The sequence below is a fragment of the Callospermophilus lateralis genome, chromosome 9 (genome assembly GCF_048772815.1).
Source record: "Callospermophilus lateralis isolate mCalLat2 chromosome 9, mCalLat2.hap1, whole genome shotgun sequence".
NCBI lineage: Eukaryota > Metazoa > Chordata > Mammalia > Rodentia > Sciuridae > Callospermophilus > Callospermophilus lateralis.
The window spans coordinates 79,400,276-79,419,208 of record NC_135313.1 but is presented as its reverse complement, the minus strand read 5'-3'; the positions used below and the strand labels follow the sequence as shown (position 1 = coordinate 79,419,208).

Here is an 18,933-nt window from a genome sequence, read left to right as displayed (position 1 = left end):
TTACCATCAAGGGGGAAAAAGTAGTCTTTTTATTCTGTGTCATTTTTCCTGTATTTTTAATACCCCTGCCATAATACCGTTTCGTGCTTCCTTAAAAGACTTAAAGGCCTAAACAACAAGTTAGGTATATTAGAAGTCAATATTTTAAAATCAGATCTTTCATATTTAAACATTTGTAAGTAGAGCAAATTGATTGTTTGCCTCTCTACTGACTATTACTCATTAGTCCTTGAGGCCAGTAGGCATTTTGTTTTTAATGACTTTCTTTTGTTTAATATTAAAATATTATGGCCAGGTGCAGTGGCACACACCTGTCTGTAATCCCAGGGGCTCAGGAGGCTGAGACAGGAGGATCATGAGTTCAAAACCAGCCTCAGCAATGATGAGGCACTAAGCAACTCAGTGAGACCCTGTATCTAAATAAAATACAAAATAGGGCTGGGGATGTGGCTCAGTGGTTGAATGCCCCTGAGTTCAATTCCCAGTGCTCCCAAAATATATAATGTATGGGGACTTGGGATTATAGCTCCGTGTGTGAGGCAATTAGGCACAGGACTGTAAATACCTAATGCCAAAAGTCTCTCTATGCCATTTTTGTATATAATTAAAAAGCTGTAATAATTTTAAGTTCCCATTTGTAGCAGTTATATTTATTACATAGTTTTATCACTCTGTTTAGACGGTCTTAAATGAATTTAACTGTAGTTCAGTAAAGACTGATATAAATTTTCTCTCCTACCTGAAGAGATAGTAAGGGGACAGTTTGGGGAAAGTTGCATTTTTACTTTGATGGGCATGCACAAAAGAATGGACTCTCCATGAATTTTGGTTTCTTTTATTCTGTATGTCTTTTGCTCGTTCTTAGTGAGCATGGTGGTCATGAGAACATTTTTTTAAGAACAGTAAGATTGACATGGGACCATATTTTTACATTGGCAGAATATCAGTGAACTGAACAAATTATTCGTATTGAATTTTCTTTCACAGCTGGGAAATCTCAGCACCTAAAGAGCTTAATCAGAAATAGAAATCTAATGCCCGTAGAAAGTGTTTATTTATATCACAAGTTCCTCAGTTCTTAAGGAAACAGAGAGAAAAAAAAAAAAGAAAACTGTGTCTTACATGAACCAGAGGGTTATTGGCAAAATATGTTATTAATAACCATGGCAAATATGTTAATTTATAATTCCTGTATTCAGAATATATTGTTCATTAATTTTATATTCTTAAAACTAAATTTGTATTCTAGGGATATAAAGAACTAAAGACTTCATTTCAAATCAAAAGTGTGTGTTTTGTTAAGTATTAAGTAAAGCAAAGATGTGCTATCTTAATTGAAAAACTCTTCTCAATAAAAACAGGATAGCCAGGCATGGTGGCGCACACCTATAATCCCACCAACTCCAGAGGCTGAGGCAGAAGGATCACAAGTTCGAAGCCAGCCCCAGCAACTTAATGAGGCCCTTAAGCAACTAATGAGACTCTGTCTCAAAAGAAAAAAATAAAAAAGGGATTGTGGTGCACACCTGTAATCCCAGCGGCTCAGGAGGCTAAAGCAGGAGTATCACAAGTTCAAGACCAGCCTCAGCAAATTTAGTGAGGCCCTCAGCAACTTAGTGAGACCCTGTTTCAAAGTAAAACATAAAGATGTGTGGATATGTCTCTGTGGTAAAGTGATTTGGGGTTCAATTCCTCGGTACAAAAATAAAAATACATACACACATACACACACACAAACATATGGGCTAGGACTCAATAGTTTAGCACCCTTAGGTTCAAATTCTGGTACAAAAAGTAAAAATAAAATAGGATAGACAGAGAGAGAGATTGTGCTCAACATAGCAAGTGAATAGCCAAGGAAAATTATTTCTTATATAATATTTTAGGATCTTTTACATACAAAGCACTGTGTTAAGGTTTTAAAATTGCAGAGTTTAAAAAAAATATCAATACTTACCTCCAAGGACAGCACATGATAAATAATATATTCTTTATATAAATACAGAATAACATTTTTTGTCAGTTGAAAATGCAGCATTATTTGAGATGGTATTCTTAATTTGAAAACCCAAGAAAATTTATTTCATATCTAAAAGTGTTTTCCTTGTTCGGGCTTGAAAGACCACCTTAATTTACATTTAACCATGGTTTTCATAAATTCAGAGTTGCAAGTTACCACATCTTTCTCTTCCCACCTGTGTTAACACAGTAACCTTTTTGGCTAGTTCCTGATACCTTAATATTGCGAGTTTATAAATTCATTAATAGTTTGTACATTTCCAAGAAAAATTCCTGATTTTTAATTTAATTTTGTTTCTCATTTTTTTCTTAAATTGCCATGAAATATTTATAAGTGTAAAAGTTTTAGGATGAGTAAGACTGTTAGCACTACTAAGATACTCAGAAGGATTTATCATTTTTATTAAGCTTGCTTCTGAAAGTGAGAAAAGGATTTAAACGTAAGGGATTAAAGAGTTTGACCATTAAGTGAATAATGATGACATTTTAATTGTAACTATTTAGGTTGGGTATCAGCAGCTTAAATGGATCTTTAATCCATTTTCATTATCCTCACACCCATTTGTTCCTCATTCCCCTACCTCCCTTATGTTTTTACTCCCTGCCCTTAGAGTTTGTTAGTTTGCCTATAACTAAAAGAGTTTATAGAATATATGTAGTCTTGGAAAGCTCTCCTGGATTACATTTGTCCTTGGAGTAACACCAGTGGTTTATGTGAACCTGACTCCCTATTGTATCCTGGAAGATTTGAAATAGAATCTCCCTCTCTCCCCAACCCCCATCCAGTCCCATACCTGTCCTTCAAAACAAAAAAGCTTACATGCTGTTAACATTGCTTTAATAAAGCATGTGTTAAAACATATAGCAAAGATGTATGTAATAGATCTATGTGATAGATGAAAAATGCTGAATAATATATTCATTTTGACTTCTAGGGTAATGATGTCCATCTCATTCCACCATCCTTAAATGATTTTCACGACCATATTAGGTATTATTCATTAAGATGTGAAAACTTGGTGTAAGCCAGTATTTGAAAAATTCATAGCTTCCCAAGAATACATCATCTTAGCCCAGTTTGAGAAAAACTGTGTTGAAAGTTAAAAGGATTATGAAAAACAAAGGCAGGCATGCATTCTTGGGAAACACAAAAATCACAAGTTTGTACTCTGATGAGATGATCATCCAGGAGACCCAAAATGTGTTTCTGTTCAATTTTTCTTGTTAGTTTATCAGTGAAACAGTAATACAAAGTTAGCAACTACTGGTAAAGGTTTCACATAAACTCAGGAATATCTCTGTGATCCCAAGCTCAAGAAATAATGATCTAAAACTTTGTAATCATGTTAATGTGAAACCTGTGAAGGTACTCAAGAATGTTTTTTTCATGGATCACTGTCAGAAAATAGGAGGAAAAGGTGATAAAAGGTCAGCCTAAGCCAAGCACCATGTAAGAACCACAAACCTAAAAGGTAAAGGATAAAACGAACAATTCCTGGGACATTTGAAAACAATAAGCATCCCCAAAATAATACAGATATTCCAAGGAAAGGTACATGGAATAAAAGCAGACTGTTAAATCCAAGATAAGTAATGGTTCAGATTACATAGAAGATAGCCAGAAAGGTTATGGGCTTTCATGGAAGATAGATTGTAGGTTATATATAATGAGATCTGGACATGCAAGAATTTACTTACGTATGGAATGACATATTTGTGTATATAAAAGGTGAAATTCTGTAACAGGTATACTGATCTGCCAGAATGTGTTACCCAGGAAGATTTATAAAACTTCATACTTAAGGAAAGAATACTTCCTTACTGTCTGTCTAGAGTTGTGAGGTAATTGTCTCATTCACGAAATTTTTGGGTTACTTTTTTTTTTTTAAGTGTAGTTGGACACAATACCTTTATTTTGTTTATTTTTATGTGGTGCTGAGGATCGAACTCAGGGCCTTGTATGTGCTAGGCGAGCACTCTACCGCTGAGCCACAACCCCAACCCAGGTTTATGGTTACTTTTAAACTGATAGGATTTTGAAGTATGAAGTGAATTTCCTTTCAAGCTAGCAACTTTTTTTTTCATTACAGCTTTATACTTATTCATAGTAGTTGGTCCATTCTAACAAACTCATACATGCATGGAAATCTATTTCAGTTTATGATCCTCCTCTTTTCCTTCTCACGCCTTCTCTCCCATTCTCTTCCTCCTTCTAGACTTCCTCTCGATCATCTATTAATTTATATTTGATTGCTATCCTATTTTCCCTTTCCTTTATTTTACTCTTAACATTCGACCTTTGAGTTTCTGAGTTTTGCTAATTTCTCTTAGCATGATAATTAATCTTCCTTTCCATCCATTTACTGACAAATACATAACTTCATTCTTTTTTATAGCTGAGTAGAACAGTGTGTGTGTGCGTGTTTGTGTGTGTGTATCATAATTTCTTAATTAATTCATCTAGTGATGGGCATCTGGGTTGATTCCATAATTTAGGTATCATGAATTATGCTCTATAAACATTGAGGTGGCTGTATCACTTTAGTATGCTGATTTTAGATATTTGGGGAAAATGCCAAGGAGTGAAATAGCGGCGTCATATGGTGGTTTCATTCCTAGTATTTTGAGAAATCTTCCATACTGTTTTCCAGAGTGGTTTTAACTAGTCTGCAATCCCACCGATGTATAAGAAAACCTTTTCCCCCACAACCTCATCATATGCTAGCAACTTTAAAGATGAACTAGTGAGAGGAGACACCATAGCCCAGTCCAGTAATCCCAGCCACTTGAGCAGTTAAGGCAGGAGGACCTCAAGTTCAAGGCCAGCCTAAGCAACTTATCGAGACTCTATATCAAAATTTTTAAAAAGGGCTGGGGATATAGTTCAATGGTAGAACTACCCCTAGGTTTAATCCCCAGAATAGGGGAAAAACAAAAACAAAACATTCCTACTTCCACTTTGTGCCACCACTACCCCATCCCAAGCTGGCTGCCTACCATGTATTTCGGTCCTAAACAGATTTAGTCACTATAACTGTGACCTCTTCCTGATGTATTTTAATGTGTGCCTCTTGATGCCTTAAAGTCAGTTATGGAAGTGTTTATTTTAGTTTTGAAAGTGTTCTAATAACTTAAGAAAGGAAAAATAATAAGTAGAAAAAATGCTTTCAAATTTTTACCATTTACCTACCATGGTGTAAATGAACCCTGAGAGCCATGATTCAATATTGTGTCTGTGCCATTAAAACCATATATTTCTTAACTACTTCCGTTTACCCTCAAAATGATAAAGGAGTTAGAAAGGGTGTTTTGTCTGTGTTCCAGTTTTGTATCATGATTACTCTTTGCTGTTTTCACTATTTTGTCCAAGTACTACTTTGTTTGAATACTAAATTTTTGAGGTAATATAAAGAGAAAATTTTAGATGAAGACCATCAGCTTGTTTCAAATATAAAATACCTTAATAGTAAAGAACAATATCAAGAAAGGATATAACATACTGAGTTTGGGGGAAGGGGAGAAGAGGGAAAAAATTAATGTAACTTTAAAGCATATCCATATTATAGGATGATATTAAGTTTTTAATCAGTGATTCTCAACTTAAAAATGAGATCAGGAACAAGATTTTTGGTATCAGAGTCAGCCAAAATTTTAAAAAGCTGAGAAACACCATTAATTTGAATAATTTGGACTGAGACATGATTGGAATTTTATGAGTTCCTATAAGTAGAAAAAGAATGGAGTTTCTGAGCAAATGAATAGACTCAACAACACAAGACAATAAATGCAGGCGTCTAAAAAAGTAGGTAATTTTCTCAGCATCCTTTTTAATATATACATAATGATCATCTGTTTACAAAAGCAAGTAGGACACCTGTAGTTGGCAATGCTGTGTTAACTGTGGACTACCAACCCAAAAGTAATACTTTTTTAAAGTATATTTTTATTAGAGCTTTATAGTTATACGTAGTAGTTGGGATCATACAACAAACTTACACATGCATCTAAAAGTAATACCTTTCATTTTTTTAAATGGCAGTTTATTCTTTTCACTAATTTAGATATTTATGTATCTTATAAGAAACGCTTGGGACCAGAAGTATCTCAGATTTCTGAGTTTTTCAAATTTAAAATAGTTGTGTAGCCTTTACTATTTGAGCATCACAAACTCTGAAATCCAAAATTTTCCAAAATCCCCAATTCATTGAGTGTTGTACATTCAGAAAATTTTGGACTTGGTAGCAAGATTGGGAATAGTCAACCTATACTTTATTCTGAATTAGTTAAGATTTTACTAGCTCTCTTATAAGATTTTGGAAAAGAAGGAGTCTTATTTACATTTCTATTTTGAAATAGTCATAAAAAGTATTTTCTCCTTATTTGGTTTATTCCTCAGACTTAACCACTTTGAATCTCCTTTTCACCACACCACTAAGCTCAGCTCTGGACAATCAATACTGGATTTAAGGACTGCTAATACCAGATTCCAAGTTTACTTCTTTTGAAATGGTCCACTCTTATTGTACATATAAGACTTACAGATTTATTTGGGTTTGAGATTTTCCTCTCTGACTTTGTATCTAATAAGCTATTTTTCATCTCTCCAAGGTTTTCAAACAGCTGGAAATTCATGAATACTTCACATTTTCATTTGATTTTGAAGATTGTAACTTTAGAATTAAAATTTTTTTTTCATTTAAAAATAGAACACTTTCAGTGAATTTAACATATCCAAAGAAAGATATTTGATTTTGTTGGTAATTCGGTAAAATAATTAATATGTACTTCAAAAAATACAGGTAATGTTAAGATTTTCGAGTGAGCAGTAAATAGCTCCAGATTTTTTAATTGCTATCTGTTTTTCCCCCCTCATATGATTCAATACAAATTTTAATGATAATGTTGTAGAACAGAAATGAAAGTTTTTCTAAAGCTTTGTTTATCTCTGGGGCTTTTTGTAGGATTAGGCTTTAAATTTCTCATTTGTGATGCTCTTAAGCAGGAACATTGTGGGGGTAGAGTCAGGTAACCTGGGTTCAGGGTGGAATCCTAGTCATATTGATTAACTAACACAAAATGTGACTCATACAGTTGGCATTTCTTTATGTGTATCTTTTCTTTCCAACTACACTACAGAATTTTATAGTAATGACCCTCTTCTTAATTTGTTTTGCCCTGTATTCACTGTAACTCATAGTGCCGAACTCTCCAGCATAATAGATATATTTACTTATTGCTTCAGTGAAATAGGAGAGCAGAAAGAAAGCTATAATGAAAAGTAGAGTGTGTCTGTAATCCCAGCTTCTCAATAGTCTGAGGCATGAGGATCACAAATTTGAGGCTAACCTGGGCAATTTAGTAAGACCCAAAATGGACTGGGATGTAGCTCAGTGATAGAACACCCCTGGGTTCAATCTCTTGCCGCCCCCTCCCTAAAAGGGGGGGTGGGGTGAGTAGAGCAAAAATTGCCCTTAGATTATATGTATTCTGATGGGATTTAATGTTTCATTACTCTAAAAATTCAGTAACCTCTATGGAAAGTAGCTTTTGTGTCCTCTAAATCAGTTTATCAGTGATCTACTTAAATATCAGTGAATGAAATTTTGTTTACATTTCTTTGAGGAAAATGATTCCTAATTTAACTTAGTTGATTGATTGATTGATTGATTGATTGATTATTTGTTTGTTTGTTTGTTTGTTTATTGTGTTGGTGCCAGGGATTGAGTCCAGGGGCACTTAACCACCCCAGCACTTTTTAGTTTTGAGATAGGGTCTCAATAAGTTGCTAAGGGTCTAAGTTGCTTAGGCTGACTTTGAACTTATAGTCTTCTGCCTCGGCCTCCTGAGCTGCTGGGATTACAGGTGTGTGCCACTGTCCCCAGCTTAGTTGATCTTTTAATCAACTAAGAAAATAATATGTTTTTATATTAGACCCCATTTTAACACACTTGGCCGCAGTATGCTTGATTGTATCTGAGAATACAATTGTATCTTTAATTTTCTCGAAAACTCTTTTTATTTCTAGCTCCTATTTTTATAGGTAGGACTTATTTTAAGTATTGAACTGCTGGCTTAAATATAGCCAATAGTTGTGTTAGATGAACATCTATTTTTCTAATTTGTAACTAAAGAAAGGTATTTTCACTTCAGTGTCATATGACATTGAAGTAAAAATTAGTCTTGCAGGTGGTCTTGCTTTCTTACTATAAGGCTATAATTTAATCATCGTCATTATTTACATTAACAAATAGAAATTTTTCTCATTACATGGTCACCATAATAGGGAGAATTAAAATTAATAGTAAATGCCCTAAGTCTGAATAAATGGTAAAATCCTCATGTAAGAACTGTTATTCAACAAAAACTATGCCTAGAAATCTTTTTTAGCATTTTGATATTAGGAGATCATGGATTTAAGCATATGCCATACTTGATGAAAGATTTGTCATTTTTATTGGGTTCCTTGACTTATGTGTATTATGATTTGATTCCTCTTCATCTTAATTGTGGAATAAGTTTGCATTGTATTCTACTTGTATTAAGTATATATTTAAAACACATATTTATCCTTTATCAGTAACAGGGGGCATCACAGAAGAGCAGTTTCAGACACATCAACAGCAATTAGTTCAAATGCAAAGACAGCAACTTGCTCAGCTTCAGCAGAAACAGCAATCTCAGCATTCCTCGCAACAGACACATCCAAAAGCACAGGTAAGCCCGTCTTTTAATCACAGTTGTCCCTTTCTTTTTCTTTTGTGATTTTGTTGTTTTGTTTAGTTAGTCAGGTCACAGAAAATAACTGATTTTGCCACTCTTGAGTTTGAGAATTTCTTTTTAATTTACATAATATTAAGTGAGTAGTTATAAGCTAATCTCTGAATATTTTGAGAAAAGTACTGGAGCCCAAATATGGTATTTGTAATTTAGGAAACAAATAACTTTTTATTGGAAGGGTTATTGAGAATTTATAAAAGTAATTACGTGTTCTTAAAACTATCATCCCCATTCTTGATTTTATAACATTTTTGATCCTTTCTAAACTATGTGTTTAAGTGCTGTGTGGCTGTGCCTCACGAAGCTAGAGGTAATTCTCTTTGAAATGTGCAGTAAATCTAAGCAGCATAGCCCCTTGCCTCTGAATAATGTTTCTCTGTAGGAAAAAAATTGCTTCTAGGGAAAGTTGTTCATAAGACACTGTTAAATAAAGACAATAGGGATGAGAATAAAAATACTTTATGAAAAAGTAGGAACCAACCCTGTCAATACCTAGATATATGAGCCTTGTAAGATTTACTGTGGACTTCTGGCCTCCAGAGCTATGTGGGAATAAGTGTCTGTTGTTTAAGCTTTTAAAAACAAAACCAAGCCAGGCTGTAATCCCACTTATAATCCTACCTCTAATTCCAGCTACAGTGGAGGCTGCAGCAGGAGGATCACAAGTTCAAGGCCAGCCTCAACAGCTTAGCAATACCTTGTCTGAATCAATCAATCAGTCAATCATAAAATGGACTGGGGGTATGGCTCAGTGGTAAAACACTCAGGGATTAGTCCCCAATGCTGCCAAAAATATACACACACACATATTTATATCTCAAGTTGAGCCTCCTGAAAAGAATAAACCTTGCATTTTTTAGGTCTTAAATTGTATTGCTCCATAATTTTACAAGTACTCAATTTGGTTATGTTCTGCAAACTCTAAGGCCAGCATCTGCCCATAGTGGTTCAGCTTATTCTCAAACAGTCAGTACATTGTCCTTAAAGATCCTGAGTCAAACACCATGGAATTCTCAGTGTCCCTGGGCCCCATCAATGCTCTTGTGACATCTAGGTAGGTCTGGACGTGGCTTTACAGACTATTGCTATTGGCTTTAGTAACAGTTATAAGTTTTATACAGAATCAAGGAGTGGCCATTTAACTTCCCTTCAACTGTGAAGTCCTGGATCTGTTAATCTAAACAATTGTGACTATTGAAGATTAGAAAGGCACCAGTCTCTAGGGTTTACTCCATTCCTTAATGTTCATGAAATCACATCTAAGAAACTGAGAATTTGACTTTGTCTATTTTATAGGGCTCAAGCACCTCTGACTGCATGTCTAAAACACTCGACTCAGCCAGCGCCCACTTTGCTGCATCTGCAGTGGTCAGTGCACCTGTTCCAGGTCGCAGTGAGGTAGTCAAGGAACAGAACACAGGCCACAGCAACATAAATGGTGTCGTCCAGCCTTCAGGTACAGCTGGGGTTTCACTTGAAGTTATAGCTCATGAAAAACTTGAGTTTGGTTTCATTTCTTATCTCCGAAAGAAAAATGTATATAAGAAGTCAATCATTACTCTTCAGAATTTCTGTGGAAAGATATGGGGAATAGCTGGGTATTTTCTAGAATTCACATATTGTCACTCCCTGTTTCCTCCTATATGCTGGCTCCCTAGCTGTGTACACTATCCTTCCTGGTTTCATTCCTAGACTGTTAGTTGCTTCGTATTTTAGTATATCCATTGAGCTAATTACTAAGCATCACCATTGAGTCATCCACATGTAGATTAAAAAGTGAGATATAAGCAAGGCAGTCTGATAAATAAGCTTTAAATCAGATTTACCTTTCCATCCAGCATACTCATGGGAGATTTTCTTTGACATCTCCTCCTGAAATGCAGTACTGTGAAACCCTGTGTGCTTTTTACTGTCCTGAGTCCTCAAAGACAACCTTCACTTCTTTCTTAGACCTTTGGCTTTTCCATTTGTTTTACATATACCCATGATCCTGTTGACCATCTATCTTACTGTACTTGCCTTCAAAGTCACCACATATAGAGGCAGCAGAATGCAAAGCCTCTTTATGCAGACCAGTAAGCAAGAGGGTGTGCTTTGGTTATATCAGACGAGTATATTGTACTTAATGATAAGCAGCTCTCTTTGGAGAGTGTTATGTGAAAAGTTAACTTGGTATTTAATTAGATGTAAATGTTTGCATTAATTTTTACTATTAAACTTCTAATTTTTAAAGTGTTTTATTAATGTACGATTACACTAATTGAGTGGTTTTTCCTTTTATCTTTCAGGAACCTCTAAAACATTATACTCCACCAATATGGCTTTATCATCCAGCCCAGGGATTTCAGCTGTACAACTTGTAAGGACAGTTGGCCACACTACTACAAACCACTTAATCCCAGCATTGTGCACAAGCAGTCCTCAAACACTTCCCATGAACAATTCCTGCCTGACAAATGCAGTGCACCTCAATAATGTCAGTGTTGTTTCTCCAGTCAATGTGCATATCAATACACGGACTTCAGCACCATCGCCAACAGCCTTAAAACTTGCCACAGTTGCTGCCAGTATGGACAGAGTGCCAAAGGTTACTCCCAGTAGTGCCATCAGCAGCATAGCAAGGTGTGTGTGTATTCTCTCTCTGCTGGCTATTTGTGGGAGGAGAAAGACTTTTTTTTTTTTTTTTTTTTTTTCTTAACTGTTCTAGCAATGGGTGTCTAAGAGACTAGCTTTTCATCATCTTAAGGATCTGCTTAGCATAAGGCTCTGTGACTTAGGTTATTTGTTTGAGGTTTCTATTAGGATGCTTAAATGTCAACCAGAATTGTAAAAGGAAAAAAAGAAAAAGGAGAAAATGTCAAATTGGCAAATAACATCACTATTTTTTAGAAGCTTCATTTACTTTTGTTGTTTAGACAGTCTGGAAGATTAGAGTTGTTATTATTAATTCCATACCAGAATTTCAGTTTCAAATCACAATTTATGTGTTTTTAGCATTTTATAAAAAGAAATTTGATGTATATGTTAAAATTGAGACTATTCCAGGAGTAATTAAATCTGTAATAATGTATTTAGAGTAAGTTTTTATATTTTTTTAATCATACTAATGCAGAGAAGACAGTAAATCAGAAAAAAACTGATTTGCATGGATTAATAAGTACATGACCTTAAGCCTATAAAATTAAACTCTAAATGGAGGTGATTTAAATAATGTCGTACTCCCATTGATGATTCTCTTTGAGCATCATGTATTCCACCTATTGTAATGAACTGGGATTGTCCTGTGTTATATATTTCATCAGTAATTATCATTAGATTCTACTAAAAAACTGTGTTTAATTGTTATTTTTCCTTAAAAAAATTAGTTATAATCAAGAAACTAGAAATTATTGGAATTTCTGAGTTGAAAACATCTTCATTCCTTTCTGGAAGTAATAAAAGTGGAGAAGGTTCTTAGGAAGTCATGTTTAATTGTAGTTACATAAAATTGTAATCTATAAATGCTGAGTGTTAACAGATCCTAGAGATTAATGTTTATTTTACTTTTTGCCTCATAGAGAGAACCATGAACCAGAAAGATTGGGTTTAAATGGAATAGCAGAGACAACAGTAGCTATGGAAGTGACATAACCTAAAACATGTGGCTTTTCCTGTGTGGATGGTGTGCAGTCATTCATATTCCAGCTGAATGCAAAAGGCGACACTCTGTGGATCACAGAGCGTAACAATGGACCTAAATGGACTACAGTATATCGGATGTTAAGTCGATATATGATGTATATTTTGTAAAATTGGGAAAATCACTACCTTGTAAAATAGTTTATTTGTATCATCAATATTATTTCTGTTACTTGAATAGTAGATATTCATCATCATGCTTTTGCACTTGAATTTGCAACTGAATGGATTTTAAAAAATAATTCTTTAATGGGATCATGAGCATGAAATGGGATCCTGCATCACTTGTTTTAACTATTTATTTTGCCATGTTTACATTTTGTATCTTGTAAAAATAAATCCAACTTTGTGTCTAAAAAGTTAAAGATTCATAGCTAGGAAATGAAATTCTTGTAATTTTTTTCTAAAGGAACTGTAAAGTTTTCACTTGGTTCATTTTGTTTCACAATTTGACTAGATGGACTTTTTGGTAAATACTTTAGTGGCATTTCACTGTCAAATATGAAGTTCAAGGCAAAATAGTATTTTCTATTACTGTGCAGGGGAAAGGGATGGATCGATACATGCAAATTTAATGTAGTAACTCACTTTTCCATATATTTTGAATGTATATTTCTATTTATAATACCAGTTTATAAAAAATAATTACACAGACAAAACGGACTAGGAAAATTATGCATCTAGCACATTTAAACTGTGCAGACATGAAAATTTTTCAAGGATTACATTTTATCTGAAGACTGCATATTTTAACTGGCTTTAAAACTGTAACACACCACATAAAAGATATTTACCAGGTATGTATTGCATTATATCATTGCAATAAATATTGGAAGTCTAGATATCGAGCCATCCCAGGTGTTGGGAGGGGGGGAGGGTTGTGGCAAGATTGTCTTTTCAATTTTGGAGAGTTTTCCTGTGGCTACAAGGCAAGTAACGGGTTGGAAAAAGTCTGACTGTAAGCGTTGGACACCTTCATAGTGTAGTGTTTTAGTGACTTTTTTTATACGGTTCTTGTAAATTAGATACGTGTAGTGGTGTTTCAGAATGTTTGTTTATGCACTAGTTCAGACAACTTTCCCTGTTACTTGTTCTTGATAAGTGAAAACTGCAGGGAAATAAAAAATACATATCAAAACATGGACATGCTGCATATGTGTTTATTTCACAATGTGCACACAGTAAAAAAGAAAATTTAAGGGAGATGATAGCACTTAACAGCACTTTCCATTGTCACAGTGCTTTCCAAGCATTAATAAAAAGAATTATAAGAAGCTCATCTGTGGGCACTATTGGGTTTCAGATAATCCAATATAAACTACCTTTGATATGAAAAGTTCTTAAAATATTTTACAGAATGTAAGTAATTTTCAGTGTAGCAGTCATTGAAATCTCATAAATGAGCCTCATTTTATAAATAAAAGTTTAGAGTAGAATTATATTGCAGGGGAGTTTTGTCAAGTAAGTACTGGGAAATGTAAATATTTTTAATGAATACAATTAAAACCATTTCAAACTTAACATAATTTTATACTTTACATTTTTTATATCTGCAGTCCTGAAAGTTGTAAATTGATATGTCAGTTGAATTAATGGGCCAAGATTTCTGAGAGTGGTTTTTATTCAGGTCCTAACTGTGTAAAGCAATTTATGGTCAGAACCATAGGAAAAATAAATAAATTTAATTTCTTCATTGGTTGTGACCTGATAGGATCCATTATCGTTTCTGCCATACTACCTCTGGAGTTACTCATTGCTGATTATATAAAGGAAATAATTTTGATATGTATTATGACTGTGTTCATTCTGCTTATAGTTGATGTATCTTCTTGCTATTAAGATTTTAAAACAACTTTAGTGCCAATTTCAGAGAAAGCATTTTTCCCCCCATTTTACTGAAGTAAAGCATGAAGTCAATTTGCCTTATGTGATATATGTGTTATAAATAAGTAAAACAAAAGAACTATTTGTACAGTTTCTGGAGGTGGTGGCAAATCCAGAACTTACTGAAGACTGATGACCAATTTATTTGTTCCTTTTGAAGTAAAATAGAAAAAATAAGCCTTCCTTATTTTGGTGGTTGTAACTGTTTCGTGGATGGCATTTCAGTTACTTGCATACACATTTTTCCAGTGCTTTTCAAAAACAGAAGAAGTAACAGTACTTGTTCTCATTTTATTAAATTGGAGGATAGTTTATTTCTGCACTGGCAGTACTCTGGACAGCACCACCATCTTTCTGTTTTCTGAGGAAACTAGTATTGGTACCTGGAGCTTTTAGAATACTGGGAGAATGTTTCATTGCAGGGTGGTGGGAATCAAAGATGTTTTGTTTATTTTAAATTAACAAAGTAGTAACTCTCGTGTGCTAGGATATCCTTTAATTCAGTAAAAAAGAAAAGTATTTGTAAACTGCATTTTTCTATCTTCTTAAAGAGAGTGCCCTGCTTCCTTTCTCAGTAATTCAAAGTCTTTTTTATGATGTAGCTCTAAGTGTATTTGAGGAGGTGTTACATATGTTTCTTTTGCAAAAGACCAAGGAAAAGTAAAAGTATTTGGAGGCCACTTTAAAAAATAATACATAACACATACATACATTCTGGCTATTTTAAAAACAGGAAATACAGTATTTGTAACTGTGCTTAATAGTTTTTAAAAATTGTTTCTCAGGTAATTTGGGGTGGTGGTGTGGAGGAATAGTAAGGAAGAATGACATTTCAGAAAATTTGATTTTTCTGACTTGTAGTACCATGCTGTGCTTTTCAACAAATTTTGTTGATCATTAGTACATTTATGATGAAGTGTTTTCTTGTCCCTTAACTGACTTGACAAACTACTCAGTTAAAAGGTAAAGATAACTCTGAATATTATATCCTATAAGACTGGATGATTTCATCACTAACAGCAACATAACAGCTAGTTCATAGAGCTAGGCGGGTTCTCTCAGTGACTTTTCTTTAGTCCTATCAATAATTGTGTAATGTGTGTACTATTATTTTCCTATTTTACATATCAGAGAAAAAAATGTTTAGAGGAGTTTTTTGCTTTCCCTGTGCCACATAGTTAGTTACTGAGTTAAGAATTAAACTTGTAGTCACCACACTTCTACCCACTGTCTCCCATCTATAACATGAAGAAAGTACCCTTCCAAGAAGTTCTTCTTGTGCTTCTTAGTCCACTTCATAGCAACATCCAAAGCAGTTTTTGATCCCTGTAGGAGACAGCCTTGGGGGAGAGGTTGTGGCTCAGTGGTAGAGTGTTCAACTAGCATGTGTGAGACAATGTGTATGATTCTCAGCACCATATAAAAATAAATAAAAGTGAGCATCTATAAAACAATTATGTATTTTTTAAAAAGACAGCCTCCAGCACTCTTACAGCACCAGGCTGAGTACATTAGATGCCACTGTGGCTTTTGGCCATCCACCAAGCAAATCCAAACCAATCAGTGTATCCTCCTTTGTCTGCCAGATCTAACCAGTAAGTGCTATAAGGTTGTCAGCACACAGCAACTGAGCAGGGCTGTGTGCTGAATCATGGCTGAGATGAGCCCTTTCTGGACCTTAGCTGCCCCATCTGTAACATGAACAAGTTCCTGAAACTATGAAAGAGGTCATACCCAGAAACTTGGTGGAAGTGTGCATGTGGCCCATGTGTCACTGGTTGCTTTACCAAGGAAGCAAATGGTATCAGATCTAAGGCTGATCACAATTAGTCCAGAGTTCTTTTTTTTTTTTTTCCAAATCTATTATCATCTATTATAATCAAGGCTGAGTCTAGACAAATGTATTATATTGCAGCTGAGCTTGTATGGAACCAATAATTCTAACCAATTTCAGAGTCTCAGAAGGGCGTAAGAATTATATGTATGTATTTTTAGAAGCAAGGACAATGGAGAGACAATTGAGAGAATACAGAATACTCCCTTTGCTACTTATCACTGAACTTGTATCATAACAATGAATAGGTGGAATTAGATAACTTCTAACCTCTCTGCTAACTCCAACACTGTAGGAATTTAGTTCTCCCCGCACATACGTACATCTGTAACATGAACAAGTTCCTGAAACTTTCTCAAAAGCAAGTGGCTCCCGTGCTTTTGAGAAAAATTGCCTTCCCTGCCTTCATAAGTGTCCATTGGCCTACTAGCACCTTCAAAAGTCAGACCCTGTGTGCCTCCTCCAGATCCTTTTCCTTTTCCTGTTATTTAAAGGGAGAACTACTTGTTTCATGTATACAGGGGTGTTTTTGCTATTACTTGCCATAAAGCTTGAAATTTTAAGCCACATTCCTCCAGCAACAGTTTATTAGATTATGTTGTCTTTCCTATTCCTCCCCCAACCTCCAAGACTGGGGATTGAACGCCGGGGCACTCTACCACTGAGCTACATACACCTGCAAGCTCTTTTTAAATTTTTTTTTGGCGGGGGTGCAGATAAGATCTCACTAAATTGCAGCATCCCAAGTTGCCAGTATTACAGGCATGCCCTGCTAGACCCACCTAGTCTTTTATGCCATATCAGGAAAAAAATTCATCTCCAGTATACAAACTTGGTTTCATGAACAGCACATTCTAGAGCAAAAAAACATTTTCCATTTACCAGTGTTGAAACCATTTAGCCACTGGTATAGAGAAGAACACTGTTGGGCCACCAGAGTTTATGGGCACACACACAGCTACTATATTATAACACCCATTTCAGTTGCTTTCAATGCAATAAATAGATTTAGATCCTTGATCAAGTGTGCCTAGGTTAGAGTTTGCCAATATGAGGGGTATCAGCCTTCAGTATAGGACATCCATATGCCACACTACGGAGTAAAAAACTTGACAAATATCTTAGTATGTAAGGAATCTTAACAAGCTGAAATCAAGATGGTGACTGGGTTAAATTTTCATCTGGTGGATCCTGGGAAGTGTTCACTTCCATCTCCTCAGGTTGTGCACAATTCTTTTCCTTCTGGTTGTCAAAGTCATAGCAATTTGCTTTGAAGCCAGCAATGAAGAATGTTCCTACTGCTTAGCATCTCCTAATTTAGGAGCTCGCCTGATTAGACCAGGTCCGTGCAGGTGGTCTGATTAACTCACCGAAATGATTAAGGACTCTAATTAATTAATCTGCCAAAGTTCTTCATCTTTGCCATAGTGTGTTGGTTAGGAGAAGGTCACCAGCCTTATGTGCACGTGGGGAAAGGAATTAGAGGAGCAGACATTGGGAGACAGGAAACAGGGCCATTGTAGAATTTGTCTGCCACCACATCTTGGTAATTGGTTAACTCTAACCTGCTACCACACATCCCAATCTTCATTCACCTCAGGATCGTGTATTAATTCTGCACCTCCATCCAACTCACCTATTATTATAGAAACAGTTAAGATGCTGTATAGTTCAAATATTTTACTGCTTTGTGAATTATAAATCCCACAGTCCTGGATGTTCTTGGGCAGGAGATCAGGTTAGGACTAGAGATTAGATATATCAGCATCACCAAAGTCTTTGTGGAAATGAACTGAGGAGAAAGAGAAGTATGAGCAGCAGAATGTTCAGCATCTGAGTGGCCAGGTTAGTGGGTGGGGAAGAGGATGTGGTCATCCAGGAGATCTCCCTGGGAGATCATGCAGAGGCAGCATGCACAGATGAGTGGTGGGTAAAGTAATCCAGGCAATGGGAGTTAAGTCGGGAACATGGGTCAGAAAGCTTGAGGACATGTCTTACCAGCATGTCTGGCCATCAGAAGCACCTGGGAGAGCTTTTAAAAGATACAGATGTGAATCATGAATCCCACTATTACGTATAATTTTTATAATAATAATATAATAAAAATATGGAAAAAATAAAAATACTGGTGTGCGCCTCACTCTTCCCAGGTCAATTGAATCAGTCTCTCCAAAAATGAGTCTGGATGCTGGTATTTTGTGCTTGCTTTAGTTCTTTTGTTTGTTTGTGTAGTTGGTTGCCTTTTTTGTTGATAAGTTCCCCATGTGATTGCAGCTAAGGTTGGGAATTACTGGTCTAATTTTCCTATTTCACAGCTGTGACGGTGGACAAGTAACTTCACTGGGCAACTCGGATTTTCTCAGCTCTTAAATATAGAGAATTAAATTATTCCCCTAGTCTCATTAGCTCTACGAGAATACAGAGAATTCTCTCACTAAACAAGCTCCATGGCCACTAGAATCGTGTGAATTATGAAGAATTCCTTGCAACAATGTTTTCCCTTGCCCTTTAAGATTTTGCAAGTGTAGGCTTTAAAAAACTGGTTCTAAGCAGGGCAAAGTCGCACACACCTGTAATCCCAGCAGCTCGCGAGGGAGGCTGAGGCAGGAGGATTACAAGTTCAAAGACAGCCTCAGCAAAAGCGAGGCACTAAGCAACTCAGTGAGATCCTGTCTCTAAATAAAATACAAAATAGGGTTGGGGATGTGGCTCAGTGGTCAGGTGCTCCTGAGTTCAATCCC

At 35.4% G+C, this 18,933-nt stretch overlaps 1 protein-coding gene across 2 annotated transcripts in view; it reads left to right on the top strand.

Annotated features, from left to right (window-relative positions):
- Positions 1–14,740, top strand: part of Epc2 (enhancer of polycomb 2) — a 139,962-nt gene extending 125,222 nt beyond the window's left edge. Inside the window, exons 11-14 of one of the 2 annotated variants that reach the window (XM_076865568.1) lie at positions 8,603–8,733; positions 10,093–10,252; positions 11,085–11,418; positions 12,354–14,740. In XM_076865568.1, the coding sequence (XP_076721683.1) occupies positions 8,603–8,733; positions 10,093–10,252; positions 11,085–11,418; positions 12,354–12,426 (698 nt within the window). In that variant the 3' untranslated portion in view covers positions 12,427–14,740. Of the gene's footprint in view, positions 1–8,596; positions 8,734–10,092; positions 10,253–11,084; positions 11,419–12,353 lie in introns of both variants that reach the window. The other variant, XM_076865567.1, reaches the window with a different exon arrangement.
- Positions 14,741–18,933: the final 4,193 nt, after the last annotated feature.